Source organism: Manis pentadactyla, chromosome 3, assembly GCF_030020395.1.
Source record: "Manis pentadactyla isolate mManPen7 chromosome 3, mManPen7.hap1, whole genome shotgun sequence".
NCBI classification, from domain to species: domain Eukaryota; kingdom Metazoa; phylum Chordata; class Mammalia; order Pholidota; family Manidae; genus Manis; species Manis pentadactyla.
Window position 1 is genome coordinate 212469445 of NC_080021.1, and position 22383 is coordinate 212491827.

Below are 22383 nucleotides of genomic sequence, written 5' to 3' on the forward strand. Positions count from 1 at the left end.
AAGCTATATAAATTAGCATAGCTTTTCTTCAGTGGGCTGAAACAGTTTATAGGTAGTAAAATAAATGATTTGTATCTTTGTAACATTTGTCAAATCTTAAAAAGAACAATTTTTCTTGCACAAAATTTTTAAGATATGCTGAAAGGACCAAAAAGTAAATTCCTTTGTCATTAGGACACCCCACAATCTTAGTTAATTACTAGCATCTAAGTGCTATCTTAAATAATTCCAACGATAATAACAAAAGCGTCACCTAAAATTATGCATTTGTGATTATATTACCACTGGCTGATAAACCTTCAAAAATCAGTGAACTGATCTTTTAAAGAAATACTGTCCAGGATACATTAACAACTGCTGCATACGGAGACCACAATGGAAAAAAAAAGTCAGAATTGATGCCATCTCTTGAAATCAGTCTCCTCTGCCTAATCTTCAACTTCCTATCCTGGCACAATTAATAAAAATAAAATAAATTTCTCTTTCAACTGCCTGCCTGGGCATTGTGGTAGAGAAACAGTGAAACTAAACTTGCCGGAAATTTTAAATGATGCTGGCGAAAGCATTCTGACATCACTGTATCTAATAACCAAATTCCACTGAAGAAAAATACATTCAACTGCAATTAATAAACATGAAGGGTATAGCCAAAGTAACATAATCATAAAGCTCTCAATTTAGCAGCATTCTCCTACTGAAATCTATTAACCTGTCATATGAGATACCATCTCAGTAACTTGCAGGGAAGTCAGTTTCACCTAGAGAAGTGAGAATCAATGGTTCTAAATTATATTCAAGACTTCACTCAAATCCTATTTTGATAAAAGTTCCTTTAGATACTGGGAAATGCTATTAATTATTTTCATCATAAGAGTACATTTTTCTTTGTAGATGTCACAGAATGCTGAATTCTAAATCAAAACCTCAACACATTGTTTACTGTAAATTGTATTCTGTGCTACCTACAGTACTCCTTTATGTACCCATGACATTTGGTCTATGAAAATAAAAATAAACATGTAAATATTTTCAGTGTTCTACCTCATCTCCTGCTATTACTTTTCCTGGGAAATAGCAGGTTACTGCTACTAATCAGGAGACTACATTTTCTGATTATCTAAAAAAAAAAATAATTATCTCCTAGAATACCCTATCATATTGTAACAAAATACATTATATATTCTAAATAATTTATTAGGTAAAGGCCCTAGCTCATCACATTCCCCTTGAAAGTCTTCAAAAAAAAATTTAAGCCGGAATATGGGCAATGATAAGCTTTTAAAAGCTAATTACTAAATATTGATATACCAAAGTTGAGCATTTTAAGCCACAAAGATAAAGGGTAGAAATTAACATTAAGAAAAATAGGTAATGTATTAAAAACAGGGGCACCTTTTCAAAGCTCATAGCCAATGTAGGAATTCCTATTAGAGCAGCCCTAACAAATATTCAGCAGTCTCCCTCCAATCCCCATCCCTCCACAACAAGTCCTCCAGGGGCAAGAACTGTCTGTCTCAGAACACTCCTTGGCTAGTCAGCTCTGTTTTAAAGGTTCTTTATTACGTCAACCTGAAATCTGCTTCCACTAGTCTACCTACTGGGACTAATGTGTTGCTCTGTGAAGACGCTCAAAACAAGTCTACTTCCTTTCCTGCGTACTGTCTATTTAGAAACTGAATATCCAACATGCCTCTCATAGTCAGCTCTTTCACCTATTCCTTTCTGCCTCCTTCCTTCTAATAGCATCATTCCAGAGGTTCTCCCCATTCATTCACAGAGATAGAAATGTTGCTTAGACTCACTCTTAGAGTAATACATGCATGTTCCTGTTAATACACAGAAACTCTCATTAAACCCATTCCAACATTATGCATTATTCTACAAGATTGTTAACTGAGTTAAAGCTCAGAAAACATGACTAAAAGGCAATATTTACCTGTATTTGAGCGTCTTCTAATACCAAAGTCCCAACTTGAGGTGATATCGACTGATTGGGCATATACATAGCCCTGAGTCTCACCATTGCTTCCCTGAATTTCTGACCCATTGTCTCCAGGCATTGAAGGAGGATGAATCTTCTCTAGGTCAACATCATGATCAATGAGAACCATCTCACACATTCCTGTGTCATCACTGGTCACGTGTGACTGTCGAATATGAGCTAGAATGATAGTTGGATTGTCCAAGAAGGCCATCCTTTCTGTGGGCCAATTTCCTTAAAAGGCTATTTTCTCCTCTTCATATTGTTTCACAGGCTCACCTACCTAGAAACATGATGTATACAGCAATGTTTAAGAATAAGGCAGAAAATGACCAAATCATTTTTCAAACAAATTCAATGTGGTAAAATGCTACCTTGAAAACCAGCATTTATCCCTGTACCCAGGAGCTTAAAAGGATTAAGTCTATGCTGAAAGGAAATCCTGGTAAGTACTAGAGGCTGCAGTTCTAGTCAATGAGATCTCCAGGGCATCAGAGAGGAAAGCTTGCTCTCTTGCAAAAAAAATACAGATGATCCTTGAACAATTTGTGGCTTTGGAGCACGGACCCCCACATGCAGTAAAAAAATCTGAATATAACTTTTGACTCCTCCAAACCTTAACTACTAATAGCCTACTGTTGACTGGAAGCCTTAATATCATAAACAGTCGATTAACACAACACATATTTTATATGTTGTATGTATTATATACTGTATTGTTACAATAGAGAAATGTTTCCTCAAATTGCCACAAATCTTCAAAAATTTTCCCAACATATTTATTTTTAAAAACCCACATTGTAAGCAGACCCACACAGTTCAAACCTGTGTTGTTCAAGGGTTAACTATAGTAGCAACTCCTTCATCAGGCCCCTCGTAGCTCATACTTACTGTTACAACAATAAATTTTCCTTTCTTTCTCCCTTCATTCCCATTCAGTCTTCTCATTACTTTATAGGAAGATGGGGGGACAAACTGTGTTTTCCTCAAATGATGTGCTAACATACGAAACTGTATTTCTTCAGTTTACATTTGGTTGTGAAGTATCTAAAAGGGCACAGACTGTGCTTTCTGAGTTAGTAGGAATTTTACAAAAATATACCACCCAAGTAAATTTGTTCAATAAATATATTTTCCTTTCTTCTGATTTAAGATGGTACTGTGCTTTTAAAATAAAACTTATCAATCAAAATTGTATGCTACCAGATTCATTTCTTATTTTAGAAACCTAATTATAAGAACTGCTTCCTGAATCTTGTTAGAACTGTAATGATGTTTATTCTGGGAACAAGATGGTACCTCCTCAGTTAAGTGGGAATATTCAACAAATAAATTATAGTAGTCTCCTCTTATCAGCAATTTCAGTTACCACAGTCAATCGTGGTCTGGAAGCGACAATCCTCCTGACGTATGGTCAGGAGGTCAACGGTAGCCTAATGCTGTCACAATGCCTATGCCATTCAGCTCACTTTACAGCACATAGGCATTTTATCATCTGACATTATCATCCTCAGAAGGGTGACTACAGCACAAGATATTTTAAGAGAGTGAGAGACCACATTCATGCAACTTTTATTACAGTATATTGCTGTAATTGTTCTACTTTATTATTGTTGTTGTTAACCTCTTACTGTGCCTAATTTGTAAGTTAAACTTTACCACAGGTATTATGTATAGGAAAAAACAATATATATATATATATATATATATATATATAGGGTTTGGTACTATCTGCAGTTTCAGGCTTCCACTGAGGGACTTGGAATGTATTCCCCCGAGGATAAAGGGGGGATGACTGTATTACAGAAGAGTGCTAAGAACCCAAGGCCCTATAGGCAGAACTGGATTCAAATCCTGCCCCAATCACATGCTAGCTATGTGATCTTAGTCAAAACATCCTTAACCTTTTTGAGCCTGTTTTCTTTCTTCATTTGTAAAATGGGGGTGTCCAACAATGAGAGGATATATAAGAGAATAATTCAGGACAAGTGCTCAAAAGAGTATCAGGACAAGTGCTCAAAAGAGTATCTGTGACAAAGGACTCTGCAGGTCATCTGGGTCAACTTCCTGCTCTTCTAAAATGATAATGAAATGCAAGGAATGTGAAAGCTGGACTGAATATGTTCCTAGAACAGTCATAGAAGATACTTATTTTTAGAAAGACCAGTAACAGCTGATTTTCTTGTCATTTGTTTCTTCTAGAAATAGAATGCAGTGGGGAATCTAGTTAATAAACCCTTATAACTAACTGAGATTCAAAAAATTTTTGCCTGGTAACATCACTCTATTGCCATCACTTGGTAGGTCTTAAAATAAAGATACTGAGATTAAGAGGAAGTTTAACTGAGGAACATCTCTAATCAAGTGAATTACATTAGCTTTCATTTCTTCTTCCTTTAGATACATTCGCTGAGCACTCACTTTACACTGAGGCTAATGGGAAATACAAAGGTGAATAAAGCATCCCAGAATCAATAAAAAATTATACCCTAATGCAGACCTAGTATATCTCCTAATACAATGGGATTATTCAAAGTGTCAAATTCCTGAGGCATTTAGTCTCAGAAATGTTAATGTTGGTCTACCATTTTAAGTGTACTAATCAGAAAAAAATTACAGAATTAAAGGGGAGGATTTAAATTTCAATTGTAAAAATAAGAACTTCCTATATAACCACAAAAAGATGTACAGAATTATTTATAAATGAGAGTATTTGTACAGCAGCAGACTCACAGACTCCAAGAAGAGACTAGTGGTTACCAAAGGGGAGAAGTGGGAGAGGGTGGGTGGGGAGGGAGGGAGGAAAGGGATTGTGGGGTATTGTGATTAGTGCACATGGTGTGTGCGGGGTCATGGGAAGACAGTGTAGCACAGAGAAGACAAGTAGGGACTCTGTGGCATCTTACTACACTAATGGACAGTGACTGCAGGGTATTGGGGACTCGATAATAAGGGTGAATGTAGTAACCACATTGTTTTTCTTATGAAACCTTCATAAGAGTGTGTATCAATGATACCTTAATAATAAAAAAAGAGTGTATTTGTTTGGAAACAGAATCACAACAACTCAGATGCCAGAGCACTGCAACCATCCTGCAGCAATCCCAGGGAGCATCTTCCCCAGGAAAGTCAGGCAGCAGGAAAGGTTGCCAGCAGAAGGGTAGGTGCTTTCAACTTCATACTGAATAGTCTTCCCCTGCAAAAACGAGGGCTTCTTCTTTGAGAAGCCACACATTTAATGACTGTTCCTGCACCAAAAAGTCAAATGGCAAAGGGCAAAGCAACAGAAGTATACTGAAGTACCTTCAACAGACTCTTTTCCAGGAAAATGGGTCTGCTCCATCACCTTTTATGAAGGAAGAGTTATAGGCAAACACTGCTGAAGACACACACAACTCCCTAACTTTATCCTTCCAGAACATAGGCCCCCAAATACCTCCACCTGAGCAGACAGCTTTTCTATTAGTATACTATGACTTCATATAATAAGTAGTCTGTATGATTCACTCAACAATATTTATTCAATACCAGTTCTAACAGGGAGCTCCCACAGGACAGTCCTGGGAAACATTTCCATCTCCCATGATATGTACTTGAGGATTTAGACTTTAAGTTCCATAGGGACAGTGGCCATCAACACCCTTCTAGTACAACATCCCTTCTGGCAACAAAGCACCTTACAAATAGCAGGAATTCAGTAACTGCACTGTCCACACAATTTTCTTGTAGAGTTAAGTCATATATAAGAATATCATGTGTTAAGTCTGGTTATGAAGAAAGGATTGGCTTTTTTCGATTGTAATGCAGATACAAGGGCTTCTCTTCAATGTGCCCTTCAAAACCGTCACCTGGACGTATGAGCAACTTTTTCCAACAATACTTTTCAGAATATGTTTTAAATCACTTTAAGAGCAGCAAATTATCATTTGAAAGTAGATTTGATTTCTGAGACACAGATATTCCAAACAGATGAAAATGAGTTTACTTTTTCTGATCAGCTGTGCAAAAGATCAAAGACTTTTAAAGTCTAATGTTGGCAGGATTCAGAGAAATGGGCACTATTCATGCATTATAAAAAGGAATGAAAATTGGGACTTTCTTGAGAGTAATTTGGTAATATCTATCAAAATGTAAAACATGAGTACCCTTAAGACAACCCCACTTGTAGGAGGTAACTATGCAAAAATATTTATCTCAGGATTGTTTGTGATACTGAAAAACTGAAAGTAACACAATATCCATCAACAGTGCATATGCCATGGCACATACCAACAGCAAAACACACAGTCATTAAAAATACATGGTAGATGCTGATGGACAGTGACTACTATGGGGTGTGGGGGGGGGACTTGATAATATGGGAGAATGTAGTAACCACAGTGTTGCTCATGTGAAACCTTCATAATACTGTGTATCAATGATACCTTATAAAAAAAAATACATGGCAGACAATAAACAAAATATGGTATATATATATATATATATACATGGAAGGCTACCCAGACTTAAAAAAGGAAGAAATTCTGACATATGGTATAACATGGATGAACACTGAAGATACTATGCCAAAAGGAGTAAGCTAGTCACAAAAAGACAAATACTATGACTCTATAGTAGAACCTATATATATGAGGTACCTAGAGTAGTTAAATTCATAAAGACAGGAAGTAGAGTGGCAGTTGCCAGGGGTTGGAGAGAGAGAGGTATGGGGAATAAATGTTTAATGGGTATCTTTCATTTTGGGAAGATGGAAAAGTTCCGGAGGATGGTGGTGATGGTTGTACAACAATGTGAATATACTTAATGCCACTGAACTATACAATTAAAAATGACTAAAATAGTAACTTTTATGTTATACATATTTTACCACATTTTTGAATTTCCATTTGAAATTTTTTAATGGCTAGGAAATATCAGATTAAAATTTAAGATTTTCTTCTTACTGTTTAATTACAGCAATTCTCAAAGCTTTTAAACTACATATATTGTTAATCTCTAAGAGTGAGGAATCCAATACATCCCAAATCCCAAACTTACTTGATCCCTACACATTTTTTTCTTCTACAATACTAAAACATAGCAATGAGTAACAAAGTTTCATAGAACATGTCTTAGAAATGCTGCTCTACACTCTTATAAATGCTGTTTCTTCAGGTCCTGAATGCGTTCCCTGGGTATCACCGATTCTTGACTCTGAGAGAGTCGGTCCTTTTCATATACACCTTCATGCTATCAAATAAACAATTTCAGACTCCAGGAAGTCTGTTCTGCTAAGATGTCCTACTTTTGACAGGTTTTTCCACTTTTTAACTCCAGGTTCCTCAAAGCGTAAAGATTTGTTTTTCTAAAGATGGAAGCAAAAAGGACATCCATGTAGAGTGGGCGGACAGTAAGACATGTCCCAAAATGATACAGCCATTTTTAATGTACTGGCTGGTTCTTTCATACTTCATTCATTCATTCATTCAACAAATGATTTTTAAGTTTCTAAATGTTAATTTTAGGAATGTTTAAATGCTAAATGTGGTTCAAAGTGTACTTTGGATGCTATTTCCATTTTATATAATCATTTGTGTTCATTAATGATCATGTAATCTGCCTGTGGTGATGTGAAACATGCCCTAAACAGGGGAGTAAATTTTTAGTAGGTGTTAATGGGTATCAAGTCTTAATACAAGTATATTTTTAATAATAACTTCATACACATACACCCTCCAAACTTTATCTGAAATTTATAGAAAAACCAAGAATAATATAGTAAAAAAAGTAAATGAAAAAAGTGGCAAAGGGGAAGTAACTCAGGATGAATGCCTTGAGATCTTGTACACTTGATACAGGTAAGACTGCAGAATCCCAGAAGCAGAAGTCTGTCATAATAGCTAAACTTAACTTATTACCAATGCTAGATTGTTCTTTCCTTTGTATATGGATTAATTCATATTTCTCAAAATAACCTTCTTAGATTTTTATTCTTATACATAGATGAAAACACTGAGGCACATAAAAACGTACCCAAAACCAAACAGCTAATAAGTAACAGAATCAAAAATCACATCTAAGAACTTAGCATCTTAACCACTCTACAGCCTCTCAAAACAAAGAGATATAACGAATTACAACAATCAAAATAAACATGAGTTTTTAAAAGCCTGTTGTTGAGCTTTTTGGGTTCTAGGACCTAAAAGAAACTTCTCTGGGTCTTTGTGAAAGATCTAAGACAGTAAGTGCACTACATATTAGACTTGGACTCTTAACAGAGAAATAAGCAGCCAACAGAATGGATGTTTAAAAAAAATAAAACAAAATTTTACACATGAAAGAACTTCAGAGATTATCTACTTGTTGACCTAAAACCACAGAGGAAGGGTTTAAATTCCGTTAGGTCTAAGTATCTTCTTTAAAATCCCTAGAAATTCATGCAACTTCAGCAACAGAATCCATAGGTGAAATACTGTTTCTTTAAAGAGCATATGAGCCTTCCCTATACTTCTTCGCTCCCTAAGGACCTGAGATAGGCAGTCACATGACCTCAGTGTTAAGTCCAGGCAATGGTTAAAAGGAAATTCCCCTTCCTAGACTTTCAAAATACTCTATACGTTCACTTTCTCTGTCAGACTTCAAGCCTCCTCACCTGTTATCTGTGAAAACTTGTCTGAATAAGCAACAGCCTAAGGCTTCTCCAAGGTCTGAAAACTCCCAATCAAAAATTACTGCTGCCCCATCAATGTGTCATATAAATGTTGGCATGTTAATTGTGTATTTATAAGATTGTTAATGGTTAGTTAATTTACCTCCCACACTATTATTGTACTTGAAATGATTTAACGTCTGCTGAGGGAGTTAACAACACGTAACAGCAGATGCGAGATTTTTTTTTACTTTTCCACACTGTACCCCGACTTCATGCTATTAGCACCAGCTACAAGTTAAACCTTATTTCTACACAGGATTCCTTAAGAATATAGAAGCACTCACATGTATTTTGCACATAAATGATCACAAGTTAGAAAAGCAAAAGTCGTTTTCCTACATACACAGTTTTCTTTTTATAAAAACCAAGACACCTTGTTTTCTACTAAGATTTCAACATTCTTTGACCTAAAGTTCAGAATTCATACCTCCTGGAATTTGAAAATAATTGAAATGATCATTAAAATAAGATGCAGTTTATTGCTTTTAAATCTCTTTTTCTAACTCTCTATTTAATTCTAAATTAAATCTTCATTTATTTTTTAGACAAACAAAATTTAAGCTTTTTTTCCCTTAGAGAATTAAATCTTCTCCATGTGAATACACCTAATTTCATTAAGCAGTAAATACTGAGATCATATCTGAATAGTTCAGTTTTTCCTTTCACATTTTTATTTCTACACTTTGATTAAAAGTACTTAGGAAATTAAAACAACAGAAAAGAAATGCTTGTATTTTCTCGAAAATTACAGAATCCATTCACCAAACATCATTGAGAGGTAAGCACTGGGAATCCTAACAAAAAATTATATGAACACTGGCTGGCACCATCCAAAGGCTTAAGGCTTACAAACTTCAACAGATGAGCTATGTCAATGTACACACACAACAGTACATAGGCAAAACATACTAAACAACAAATGAGACACTAAGGCAATACGTTTTCCAAGAGACAGAGTTACAGAAAGCTTCAGGAAGGTCACATTTAAGAATAATGAGGCTTTCATTGGGCAGAAGAATACAGTGATATTTACTGATCTCTTACTATCAGTATCAACTACATTTTGCATGCAACAACGTATTTCATCCTTACAACCACCCCAAGAGGTAGATAAAACATTATCCCCATTTTATTGATTTTTTAAAAATTAAGGCTTAAGGAGTTAAGTAACTTGCCTAAGGTCACATAGTAGACTTTTAAAAGGCACAGTATTTGCAGCTCCTCTCACCAAGAAAGAGAGTCTATTTCCTTGTCCCTTGAGTCCCACTGTGATTTGCTTTGACCAACAGAATGTACTGTAAGTGATGCTGTGGGACTTCAGGACCTCAGCCTCAAGAGACCTTGAAGCTTTTGCTGTCACCATCTTTGGAACACATTGGAATCATGGGAAGAAGCTTGTGATAAAAGACCCCAGGGAGAAGCTCAGCTGTCCATCATTTCAGCTATCCTACTGAGGTGCCCTGATGAGTGACTGAGGCCATGTGAGACTAACCAGACCCCCACTAACCTACCAGGAGACTAGGTCTTCTCCATCAAATGTCTCTTTTGGACAAAAGGACCCTGGCCCTTGATTTTTCTTTCCTTGTACCACCAATGGCTGCCTGAAATGCCTGAATCTTATCATCTGCAAAGCTCCAGTTAAGGGAGCCTGACACAGTATGGTGCCTCTCAAAGTTGTACACAGACATACCGGAAGGGCAGTGGAGAGTAACCGTAAATCAAGGTATGAGAGAACCTAGGGGTAGCCACCTAAAGCTAAATGCTATTAGAAATCTATTTCTAGAATTCTTTCATATTTTGCATTCTATCCTATAATATACTGCACCCATATTTGTTTTAATAGAAAAAAGTTTTACCTTTGAATATATCACTAAAATTGATACTACAGGCACACACTAGGATACTCACAACTTCAGTCTGAACAGCAAGGTCTAGTAGAAAAACTTAAGACTTTGGTGCCAGGAATATTCTGATTTTGTGAAGATAAAATGGCACTTAATCAATGGACAGCTCAAGATGTAAATTTTGCTCAACAGGTGTTTCCTATAACAAGCATGAATAACTAATTATTAACCCCAAACTATATATAAAATTCTAAGCACAAGTTAAACTAAAATCTCTATTAGTTTTATTATTTTGCAGCTGTTATGAAACAATCAGCATTTTCAAAATGTTTTAAGTATGTTTATTAGTAAGCAATAGCTGTGAAACTTCAGACAACCTAACCACCCACCACCCCCAAAACTCCTCACCTGCCAACATTTCTGACTGTTACAAGAAATCTGCTTGTTTGGTGCAACATAGCCATAAATTATTTCTCCAACAGATATTCTCTGTCTGACATAATTGATTTGATTGACACTTGTGATAATAATTTTAGGTTTTACTTTCATATTTCAAGTAAAAAAAATGTTTATAATTTTACCTAGAGTGAATAAATAAATAATGTCAAAGAAACTAGATCGCTTCTCAAGGTGAAATTACCAGTAGAGGAGCTGAAACCATAAACAGCACTCAACTGCCTGCCAAATATTCATTCACTGATTTCATTCCACAAACAGGTGTAAAGCACTTACTATGTACCAGGCACTGGAGATCCAATGCTCAGCAAAAAATCAGAGAAGGCTTGGCCACTGCCTTAATGGAGCTGAAAGTGTTTATGATAGTCAGAATTCTAAGACGGCTCCAGACATCTTTGTCTCTTGGTATCCAGAATGGAACCTGACTTGCTTCTAGCCAACAGAGTATATAGCAAAGGTGCTGGGAGAGAGTTACTCCCCTGATTACTTTCCATTATATAAAACTTCATCCTAGACCACTGAAGAAAGAGATTCTAAGCCAGGGAGATTTTCCTGCTGACCCTGAAGAAACAAATAACCATGTTACAGAACTACACATGGCAAAGACCTGAGAGCAGCCTCTCAGAGCTGAGAGTGGGCCCAGCCAACAGCAAAATGGGGACCTCAGTCATAAAACCAAAAAAAATGAATCCTGCACACAACCTATGGAAGCTCGGGAAAGAGCTTTTCCAGTCAAGCCTCCAGATGGGCCTGGAGTCAGCTGATACCTTATTATCAACCCTTTGAGACTCTCAATAAAAAACCCTGCTGAAGCCATGTTCCTGACACACTGAGACAATAATTTTTTTTAAGCCACTACATTTGTGTTAATTTGCTATGCAGCAATAGAAATGAGAACACACAGTACAGAAAAATTGCTTAAACCCTTTCACCTTTATACAGAGCACTTAAGGATCTCCACTACCCAGTTACACTCAACACTTGAAGGAGGTGTGAACACAAGCCATGTGGACTTCTGGGGGAGTACACTACCAAGTGGGGAAGCATGCCTGGAATTGTTCAAGCAGCAGCAAGGAGTCCAGCAAGGGAGCGGACAGCAGAGGACGAGACATGGAGGAGTGAGGCCAGTTGTGCAGGGTCTTGCAGGCTGCTCTCAGGACTCTGCTTTTACTCCAAGTAAAATGGAGAATCACTGGAGGACTGTGAGCAGAGCAGTGATAGGATCTCACTGACATTCTAAGATCTCTCTGGCTGCTAGGTTAATGACTGAATGAATGAATGAACAAACTAATCACACTGTTCTGTTTTGTTTTCTTAATAATTATCTGTTTATATGTTATTTTTCACTTTTGAACTCTAAGCTCCTTAAGGACACTGTCTTATTCATCACCACGCTTCCAGTTTCTAGTAGAGTGTGGCTGGCATCCAGTAAGAGCTCAGTATGGATTAATAGACAAATGAATCTTTCTTGTTTCCAAAGGGCTGCACCATGATTTCTAAAAAAGGCTCCTTCTCCATGGAGCTGGTTCAGTAGAAAGGTCTCCCACTACAGTCTAAGATTTATTTTCCTCTTATTGTTTCCTCGATGTTTGAAGTTTGCTTAGTCAAGTAGAAGGATTTAATAGTTATGTTTTCACTTACCTGGTTTTCAGGTTAACCACATCATCGTTTAAGGGGAGCAACATGGTTTATTGCAAGCACCACTCAGGAAACCTGAATTCCAATTCCTGATTACCAGAGACCTAATTACATAGCTTTGGAAAAGTCATTTCTTTAAACCTCTTTAAATGTTTTACACATCAGTCCATTTTTGCATCTGTTAAATGGGGAGGTTGAACTTTAAGAAGGGCCCTTTCAGCTTGAATTCTATTCCAATCACATGTGAGGAGGAGGAGGATCCGATTGGGAGTTTACCCTAGGGTCCAACTAAAAAGTTTTGTGTGTGTTTGCTTCAAAGGCCAGAAGAATTCCACTACACGTTTTATTTATATTACTGAGCCACGGTTCAGACTCTAAGGAGAGAAGTACAACAAATTCCTTTCTTGACAAAGATTTTTATTAGATTTTGGCAGCAAACCCCCCAAAAAGATTTGGACGGGCATTACCACAACCTATTTTTTTAATGCTAATATTTAAGTATGTTTATTAGTTCCTAGATCTACCAGAGTCAAAGTTAGTAAACACATCTGGAATTCTAAGTTACTATCTCTAGCCTGCCATGAGACTAGTTAGCTATGGGATGACTTTAAGCAAGTCAGGTACCTCTGCCTGTTTCTTCAGCAGTGAAATATCCATATGTATGTCCTACTTATCCACTGCACGGGGACACCTACAAAAAGAATACTCACAGGAAGTAACAAAGCACTGTACAAACCCTAAGATGCAGTATTACTGACTTTTCCTGTTCTAGCTACATCTTTGTTGAAGGAAAGTAAGATGTCAACTATCAAACTTATCCAATCAATTTCTAAGGAATGGAGGACAGCAATGAGATAATCGAAACTAGCAGATAATCCCAGAACTATTTTTACATGACTTTGAAAGGTGCTTTGTATTTTCATTTGAATGGAGTTTTCATAACGTCAACAAATGGTAGCTGCTATTATTGTTGTTAACAAAACTGCACTAACTTTGCCAGGTACTTTTTGATAACTTTCTAGACTACCTTTAAAAAAAGAAAACTATGACCACATGGATCAAACATGAGGACAGGGTAGAGTTGGCTTCATTCTACCTATAATGTTATACAGTTAGGATGGGAGTGTTTCACAAACTATAATTCAAGTAGAATAATCAATTCCAAAAGGTGGCTTATTTATTTAGTCACTAATGTCACTTACAGAACTACGAGGCAGATTCTATTATTAGGCATGTTTTACAAATCAGTAAACTGAGACATAGACCTGCTCAAGGCCACTTAACTAGTAAGAGGCAAAACCAGGATCAAACCCAGGCAGCAGAATCCCCACTCCAAACAATGACAACGTGCTGCCTCGAAGTTCCAATTTAAGTCCATTTCATCACACTCTTCTTAACCCTCTTCTCTCACTAGTCTATCTATGGATATAAACAGACCTACTTGTTCATTCATGAATACCTACTACATGCTGGGAGTTAGGAGCATAAAGTAATAAGTCATAATCCCTATTCCCAAGAGGCTTAAAGTCAAGCAAAGGAGAAAAGACAAGTACACAAATGGTCACAATAAAGAATGAGAGCAATGCTAAAGGATTCTATAATAAAGTACTATGGAAGCACAAAGGAAAAATATCTAAATGAAACTAGATATTCATACAGAGCTTCATAAAAATGACAAAGCTCAAGATAATAGAAGTGATAACTTCCAACTTAGCACCTTAAGAACAGTGGGTGGAAAAAGACCTGGCAATTAAATAATCAAAAATGCTGGCTCCTTGAAAAAATGCTTAAAATAAATTTTGCTTCAGATCTGTCCTATGGACTACAGGTTAACATCAGGCCATGCACAAGTTATTATAGAAGCAGGGAGAGGATAACTAACCTATCCAGTGGGGGAAGTGCAGGGAGTCAGGAGGTTGACCAAGGGCAGCTAGGAGAGTCTAGGGGCCAGCAATTAAGCATCAGACTGCCTGGGTTGAAAAATGGACTCAGCCAGTCACTCACTGTGGAACCTAGGGAAAGTAACAGTGTCTGTGCTTCCATTTCTTCATCTGTAAATGGGAATAACTTTGGTGCCTACTTCACAGTATTGTTTTAAGGACTGAATGAATTCATGTAAGCTATGTACAAATAACAGCACCTGGCCAATGGTAAGCACTATATAAATGTTTACAACTACTGTGATAGCTAGTATTCTTTTCTCAGATGAATTGTCACAGATGAGAAGTCGGAAGAAGGGTTAAAGAGACAAACATCTCTCCCAAGCAGAAGAGACAGAATGAGACAAGGCACTAGAACAATAAACAGCAGAACATGTATTTCATAGCTAAAACTACATGGAGTTCAAAGTTGCTGATTAGATTAGCATTTCAGAGATGGCTTGGCAGTTGCATGGAAGAATAATCTGATGGACAAGACCCAAGATTAGTCATGAAGCTGTGACTACAGCTCTGGAAAGAGATGATGCAATTTGAAGTAAGGCTGTGAAAGATAGGCCTATGAATTTAACAAACAGATAAGAAATATTTCTAAGACAAAATTGGTTAAACTTGGAGCCTGAGTGGATATTCAGGGTTCATAAGAAGGGGGAAGGTTATGACTTGCATGATAACACCAACAAACAAAACTGTAAACTACAAAGTAGGAACAGCTTAACAGGTACGGGGAAATGAGGATTTATGTTTCAGACACAATGACCTTAAGATGTCTATGGGTTACCCAAATATGACCCACCGTGATGCAAACCTGACAGCCCAGGAGAAAGGTCTGAGCAAATCTGGGAGGAAACAACATAGAAATGACACATGAAGGATATGCAAACCTGAAGCCTAGGAAAAGATCTCAGCAAATCTGGAAGATATCAATGTATAATAGATGAAGCCATGGGTATGAATAAGCTTGCCCAGGGAGAATATGCAGGGTAAGAGGAACAGTAACCTAGGGACAAAGCCCAAAGGATACCGACAGTTAAAGGATGGGCCAAGAAAAAGAAAACCAGAAGCTGTGAAATCCAAGTCAATCTTTGCCTGGATTCTAAAATTAGGTCCAGGCTGAAGAATTTCACCAATTTCTAAGCAGTTACTTTCTATACTCCCCTCTCCTCCCATTTCCTAGAAAGACGTTCCAAAAATTGTTAAGTCCTTGAGAGGAGTGGACTAGAAGCCTCTTTATCTGGCTTCCTGTCACTAAACCCAATATAAGGCCTGGTACACACTGTACAATGAACCTGGATGAACAGAAAAATAATGGAAAATTGCCCATTTATCAAAATAAAGGGCTCATGGAATTCCTGGCGCCTCGGGTTGCTCCCAACGCAGACCAGAGAAACACAGAGCCTGATGAGAGCAGAAAGGGGGCAGACCTTCTATGCTCCTGCTGGGAATGTAAAATGGTGGGTGTAAGCACTTCTGAAAACAGTTTGACAGTTCCTCAAAATGTTAGACCAAGTTACCATATGACCCAGCAATCCACTCAGAGGTACAGAACCAACAGAACTGAAAACATGTTCACAAAAAACCTGCACAGGAATGTTCACAGCAGCATTATTCACAATAGTCAAAGAGTGGAAACAACCCAAATCCCCATCAGCTGATGAATGGATAAGCAAAATGTGCTATTTCCATACAATGGAATATCATTCAGCAATAAAAAGGAATGAAATCCTTATACATGCTTACAACACAGATGAACTCTGAAAATACATGCTAAGTAAAAGACCAGACACAAAAGGCCACATATTGTGTGATTCCATTTTTATAAAAGGTTCAGAACAGGCAAATTCATAGAGACAGAAAATAGATCAATGGTTGCCAGGGACTGGCGGCGGGGAGGAATGACGAGTGACTGCTTGTGGGTAAGGTGTTTCTTTCTAGGTGATAAAAATATTTTGGAATTTGACTGTGGTGATGGTTACACAACTTTATGAATATACTAAAACCATTATATTGTACACTTTAAAAAAGCGAATTTATGCTATATGAATTATACTTCAACTATAAAAGGGAGGAAAAGAGAAACACAGGAAGGCTAGAATCCATGCTGTACCTGGATTTCTTCTAGCTCAGATGACTCCAATACAAGGATTCCAACAAATAACCTAACTGAACAGTATGGGAAATCATAAAAATTGTGAAACAATTTGTAATGCAAGTTGATTACATCAAAGAGATGTCAAATTCCTTGTGCAAAAATGGGAGTTTCCAAGTCTTTCCCCTGAGGCAAGGAAGAGAACTTTCATGTACGTTAATGACCCCGTGTCGATGGAGGTCACCTATATTTCTAGTTGGGGGAGATTAAATCCTACCGCCAGAAATCCTGACAGAACTTCTGACTCTGCTGAAGCAAATGCTCATGTGCTAGAGCAGCTTCTCCTACCAAAACACCAGACAATGCTTTAATCCACGTCAGAACTGGACATAAGAAGCCACAGAGTTAACACAATTCCTTTGTCAGCAGCCTACTGAGCTACTGTCCTTGGGCAGTAATTCTTTTTAGCTTTGGAGTAAGCAGAGAGAAAGGGATAAAACCAGAAAGGCAACATGTCATGACAGAAAACACAAAGCTTTGGAGAGCTTGCGTGTGCTCCCAATCTCACCACCCAGTAGCTCAGAAAGTTGGGAAATCACAATTTCTCTGGACCTCAGTAAGATATTACCGCATACCTCAGAAAGCTGCTTCTCAAAGTAGGATCCAAAGACACTAATTCTTCCCAATTCCCCTAAAAAAAAAAAAACCTAGCTGCCAGTACTGTACATTTTGGGGTCACTTTGGAAAATAAGACTCACAGACCTCTTCTCTCTGACAGTGTCAAATACATAATTCTCATACTTAAAGTAATAAAACAAACACAAATACACAAAACAAATTAGAATCCTTGACTCCTTTCGTTCTATGAAGCCTACATCCATTTAATTACCAATTCAGCGCATACTCTCTCTCTAGATCTTACTTACTTCTCTTTATCTCCACAACTTAATCCAAGCCACCATCTCTAACCTAAGCTAAAGCAATTGTTACCTAACTTATCTTAAAATCTTTTGATGACTTCCCAAACTCTTCAATGTAACTGAACTTTGCCTACCTCTGCAACCCCATCTTCCACTTCCCCCTTTTCTACTCCAGCCATGCTCAACTTTGTTTTCATCAAGCCTTCTAACATATATTCCTCCTGTCTAGAAGTTTTCTCTGTCCTTCCACCTAGCTTAGACATCCCATTCTTCACCCTTCAGATCCCAATTTAGACATCAGCTGCCCCAGGGAGGTTTGATCTCAAAGTCCAGAATAGGTACACCTTCCTGCCTACCTTTACACTCATCACTCTCGCACTCCTCAAGCTAGTTTGTACTTCTCAAACTCCTTTCCATTACTAGACTGCAAGCCCCATGAGAGCAGGGTCAGTGTTTGTAGTTTTCATTGCTTCACTTCCCAGATATATGCCTAGTGCCTAATATATATACACTGAAATAGTGACTGAATAAGTGAATGATTACAATTAAGCAAAAAGCTTAATTGGAAGGAAGATTTTCCACATATTTCCTTTATATAAAATATTTTAAATTTTTTTTAATTTTAAAGAAAATTACAGATATAAACAAATGCAATCCTTCATAACTGTGCAGAAAAAAAGGACTTAAACGCATATACACTTTCTACAACTTTAATAGTTAATACTGAATATCATCACAAGGAGTTAAGCTACTGTCTCTGTGAGAATGACGCTCCTAACATTGTTCTAAAACTCTTATTTAAAAATCTCCTTAACTGGAAAAAGCAGGAAAAGGTACATATAATGCAAATTACAAACAACAGAGTCAAATCATGCACTGGAGTGAAAACAGATGGAAATCTTTTTTTTGCCAGTCCTTCCACACCAAAAAAAAAAAAAAAAAAGAATGCTAGACACACTTGATAGAAATGTCACTTACTCCAAACAGCTTACCAAGTGAAGGTTACTGTGAAATACTTCAAATTCCATAAGCCTCAGGACTGCAAAAACTGTGGGGAGAGAATGTTCCAAGCACAGACTAATGGACAGAAGGTACAAATGAAATAAACCCTAATGTATGATGACTATCTAAGGAAGTCTAAACTGAAGAAGACTGAATATATTTGTTCTTAGGTCATTAGCCATGTTTTAGTGTTTGAAATACATTCAAAATACTTAAGATATTTTGTCTCAAGTATAAATGAAAGAGTTTTTTATTAACTTTCCGTAGTTTAGTATATGTAAATCTCTACATTTCAGACTTAGTTTTTGTATTTTTCCTTTTTTATCCCAACAATTTTATTTCTTATGTTTTTGTTGCCTATGCTAACCAGAATACAAGTTATACAAACTCAGAATTTTTATTATCATTTTGAGGATATGATCGCCCTTTTAATTCTGTTCATATTTTAACTCAGCAACTTTTAAGTTTCCATGATCAAAGCTTCATTAGCTTGTAAACAAATTGTTTCTCAGGTAAACTGAATTGCCCCACTTCAGGAACTTAAGCAAATAAATAAGTACAAAAAAGGCAGAGATTATAAATTAGGGCAGACAAATCTGTATCTAGCCCCATGCCAGTAAAGAGCATTCTATCAATACAGTGAAATGCTAATCTCCTAATTAACAACCTAATTAGGTAATTATGGCTTTGCAGAGGGATGCCGAAATGAAATATGACAACATGGTCACCTCTTTATATGGCACCTGTGGGCCTTTTCAGCTGTCACTGCAAAGAGTGCAATATCAATTTGAACAGATGACAAAGTGCTGTCATTTTTCATTCTGATAATACACAGAATGCTTTGGACAGAAACAGTTTACAAAAAGAAACATCTTGCCTGGTATTTTCCTAATTTAAATATGCTCAAATACTTCATTAAAATTTTTGCATGTTTTTTTATACTGCATATAGAAGAATTACAATAGACATTTAAAAAAAAGAAAAAGAAAAAACCAACCAATCATGTTTAACTGCTTATGCTGAAACTTGCAATTTCAGTTATGAAGTATATGATAATGAGGGAGGAGTAAAAGGCACCAATTCATCATGCCATTTTAATCTTCATACTTTCTGAATATTGTTACCAGAGAAATTAAAAACCGAACTTTGACCTTTAATTTTTTTATTCCAAAAAAATGTGAGATAGAATTTTCCATACCAAAAAGCACTTCCCAATATGTAAGACTTCAACTCACAAAAAAGCTCTCTATACCCGTGGTCTAGCCTCACAGAGGTAAGAGTGTACTCCCTCTCCTGAGACAGAACTGGCACAGGGCGGCTCACCATGCCAGGGGCTCCTAAAGTGACAGCAGCACTAGGGCCCAGTACCACCAACATGAAGATGACTCTTCCTCCGTGATACTGACTTAAACAGTGTGTTTGGGGAGGAAAGGAAGGATAGTTTAGGAACCTCAAAATCATTTATATGAGAATACATGAAACCATAACCTCAGTGTTATACAGCTGAGGTGAAAACTAACCTGAAAATACAATCCATTAATAACTACAGATCACCTGCATTAGTGAAAATTTTTTTGGTTGAAATGCTATTCACTGGTTGTACTCATATTTCTTAATACTGAATTTATACTAAAATAATTTTTATTAAAAAATTATGTTTATCAGAGAATATTTTGGAAAGCAGAGAAAAACAAAGACCTATGATCTTACCACCTGTCTTTTTTTTTTCTTTCCATATATGTTTAACATATTAGGCATCTTATTTTATAGTTTTATATCCTTTTTTCACTTCATATTACTATTGCGCATATTAGTGTCATTAAAACTCTTCTAAAACATCTAAAATGACTGCACTATATTCCATTTTATAGCTTTTCCATAATTTCTTTAACCTCTTTGTTGAATAAAGTTGTTTCTAATTTTTTTAGTTGTTTCTGATTTTGCTATTATAAGTACTGCTACAGTGAACATCTTTGAATATGAGTATTTTTCTACATCTCTAATTATGTCTTCAAGAAAGATTTCTAGAAATGGAATTATAAGCTCAAAAGGCATGCATGACTTTTTTTTTTAAGTGTTGGGATAAATATTGCCAAATTCTTTTCAGAAAATTTTTACCAATTTATGTCCCCATTAGCAATATCTGAGTGACAATCTCACCACCAACCTCTGCCAACAATGATGACTATGAATTTTATTAAATCTTTAAATTTCTAACTGTGACCAAATACTCTTACAATATAATTAATAACAACTTGCTGCAGGCATTATGTTTACATGAGTAAGAGGGGCCATGATTGATGGCCACCCCAAAACAACAGCCAGTTCCAGTATCCAAATTTGGACAGACTCCAAAGAGCCGTTTCCTGTTACAGTGCCCTAACATCTGAATGTCTTGTGCCCCTGAATGCTGGTACCTGTATCTCTCCAGTAGCAGCATCCTACTAGATACTTACATTAGTTGTTTCATTTACTCCTCACAAATACTGCATGAGATTGGCAGTATTGTCCTCATTTTGCAGATTGTCCACGTCACACAGTTAAGAACTGACAGAGCCAGTAGTCAATCCAGGTGGGTGTGACTCCAAAATCCCACCTCACATCACTTCAAGATTCAAGTCTGTACCTCAGTCTTCTTTGTTAGTCTCCTATATGTCAGCAACTAAAGTTCAGATTAAAAATTTACTTTGTTTTAAAAAGAAAACCATTCCTCCCAACATTTTCTACCAATTTCTCTGCTGAAACAGTACTTATTTATAATACCTTAAAATGAGTCCCTAGGGAACTAACAAATGTTATTTTTTGAAGTTTTACACATTCAGTCCATTTTGTCTGCATCAATAATAAAAGCATATTCATAAAAGTACACTCAAGTATAGGATATGAATCTCACACTGCATACGTTTAGGGGTAAGTGTGACATAATATTCAATTTATTTTATAAGCAATTACTATAATTTAATTCCAATAGTCATTCTAATACCTTCTTGCTGTTGCCAGAGTTCGAGTTTTGTTGTTTAAGTGGTTTCTCCCATTTTTCTCAATTTCCTTTCCTCAGCTTCCATTTTTCTCTACTGTTTTCTTCTCTGGGTCCAAATTTTGTGTTTCCTATATTAAATCTATTTCCCCAATATATCTAGACTGCTGCCAACTAGAGTTAATAAATTTTGAATGACTGCACAGAATTTATTTTCCTCATTTTTACTTTCTATGTTATTTCCTTACACAATAGAGTGTGAATGAAAACAAGTATCTAGAAGACCAATATTTCTTCAATTTTCACCTTGTAGAAGCTAGGTATTAAAATAAAATAAATTAAACTCTTGGGCTGGTAACCCTGACCATATTTCTCTAACTATGCGGGGTGTCTCTGTGCTCCCTTTCAATCTTGTGTATACATAGTCAACAAACCACTGTATGCATTTGGGGAGCACCTGGCCTGTCAAGGTTCTTTCCCAGAAGTAATGAACAAAGAATAGAGGGAAGAAGTGAGCAGCGGCTTCCTACCTGCCATCAAGAGAGAAGGAGCAGCATTTTAGATTTGGGCCATTCTCCACTGGGGCCAGCCAATAAATGGTTGTATGACTTTAAGCATGTCAATTAGAATCAGAAAGCTTGGCATCCTGGCAAGACTTGAATTGAGCTCCTCACTATCATCCAGATGGGAAAAAAAGCACAAAGATTGGTTAAGTGACCAAAATCAAAAGGCTGTGACATAGCTGTATTCAGAATTCCAGTCCCTCTCAATCTAGTGCACTTTCTACTAAACTGTAATTCACTGGACATCAATTTCTTGATTTCAAGAGGTTATGATTACCCCCTTGT

General features: G+C 36.7%; 1 protein-coding gene across 9 annotated transcripts in view; it reads right to left on the reverse strand.

Annotated features, from left to right (window-relative positions):
* Nucleotides 1–22383, reverse strand: part of MAPKAP1 (MAPK associated protein 1) — a 232540-nt gene that overhangs the window by 205718 nt on the left and 4439 nt on the right. For 6 of the 9 annotated variants that reach the window (XM_057499029.1, XM_057499026.1, XM_057499030.1 and 3 more), the window contains exon 2: nt 1937–2264. The exons of 1 other annotated variant lie outside the window; for it this stretch is intronic. In XM_057499029.1, the coding sequence (XP_057355012.1) occupies nt 1937–2195 (259 nt within the window). In that variant the 5' untranslated portion in view covers nt 2196–2264. Of the gene's footprint in view, nt 1–1936; nt 2265–21014; nt 21221–22065; nt 22209–22383 lie in introns of all 9 variants that reach the window. 2 more of the 9 variants (XM_057499027.1, XM_057499028.1) reach the window with 2 other exon arrangements.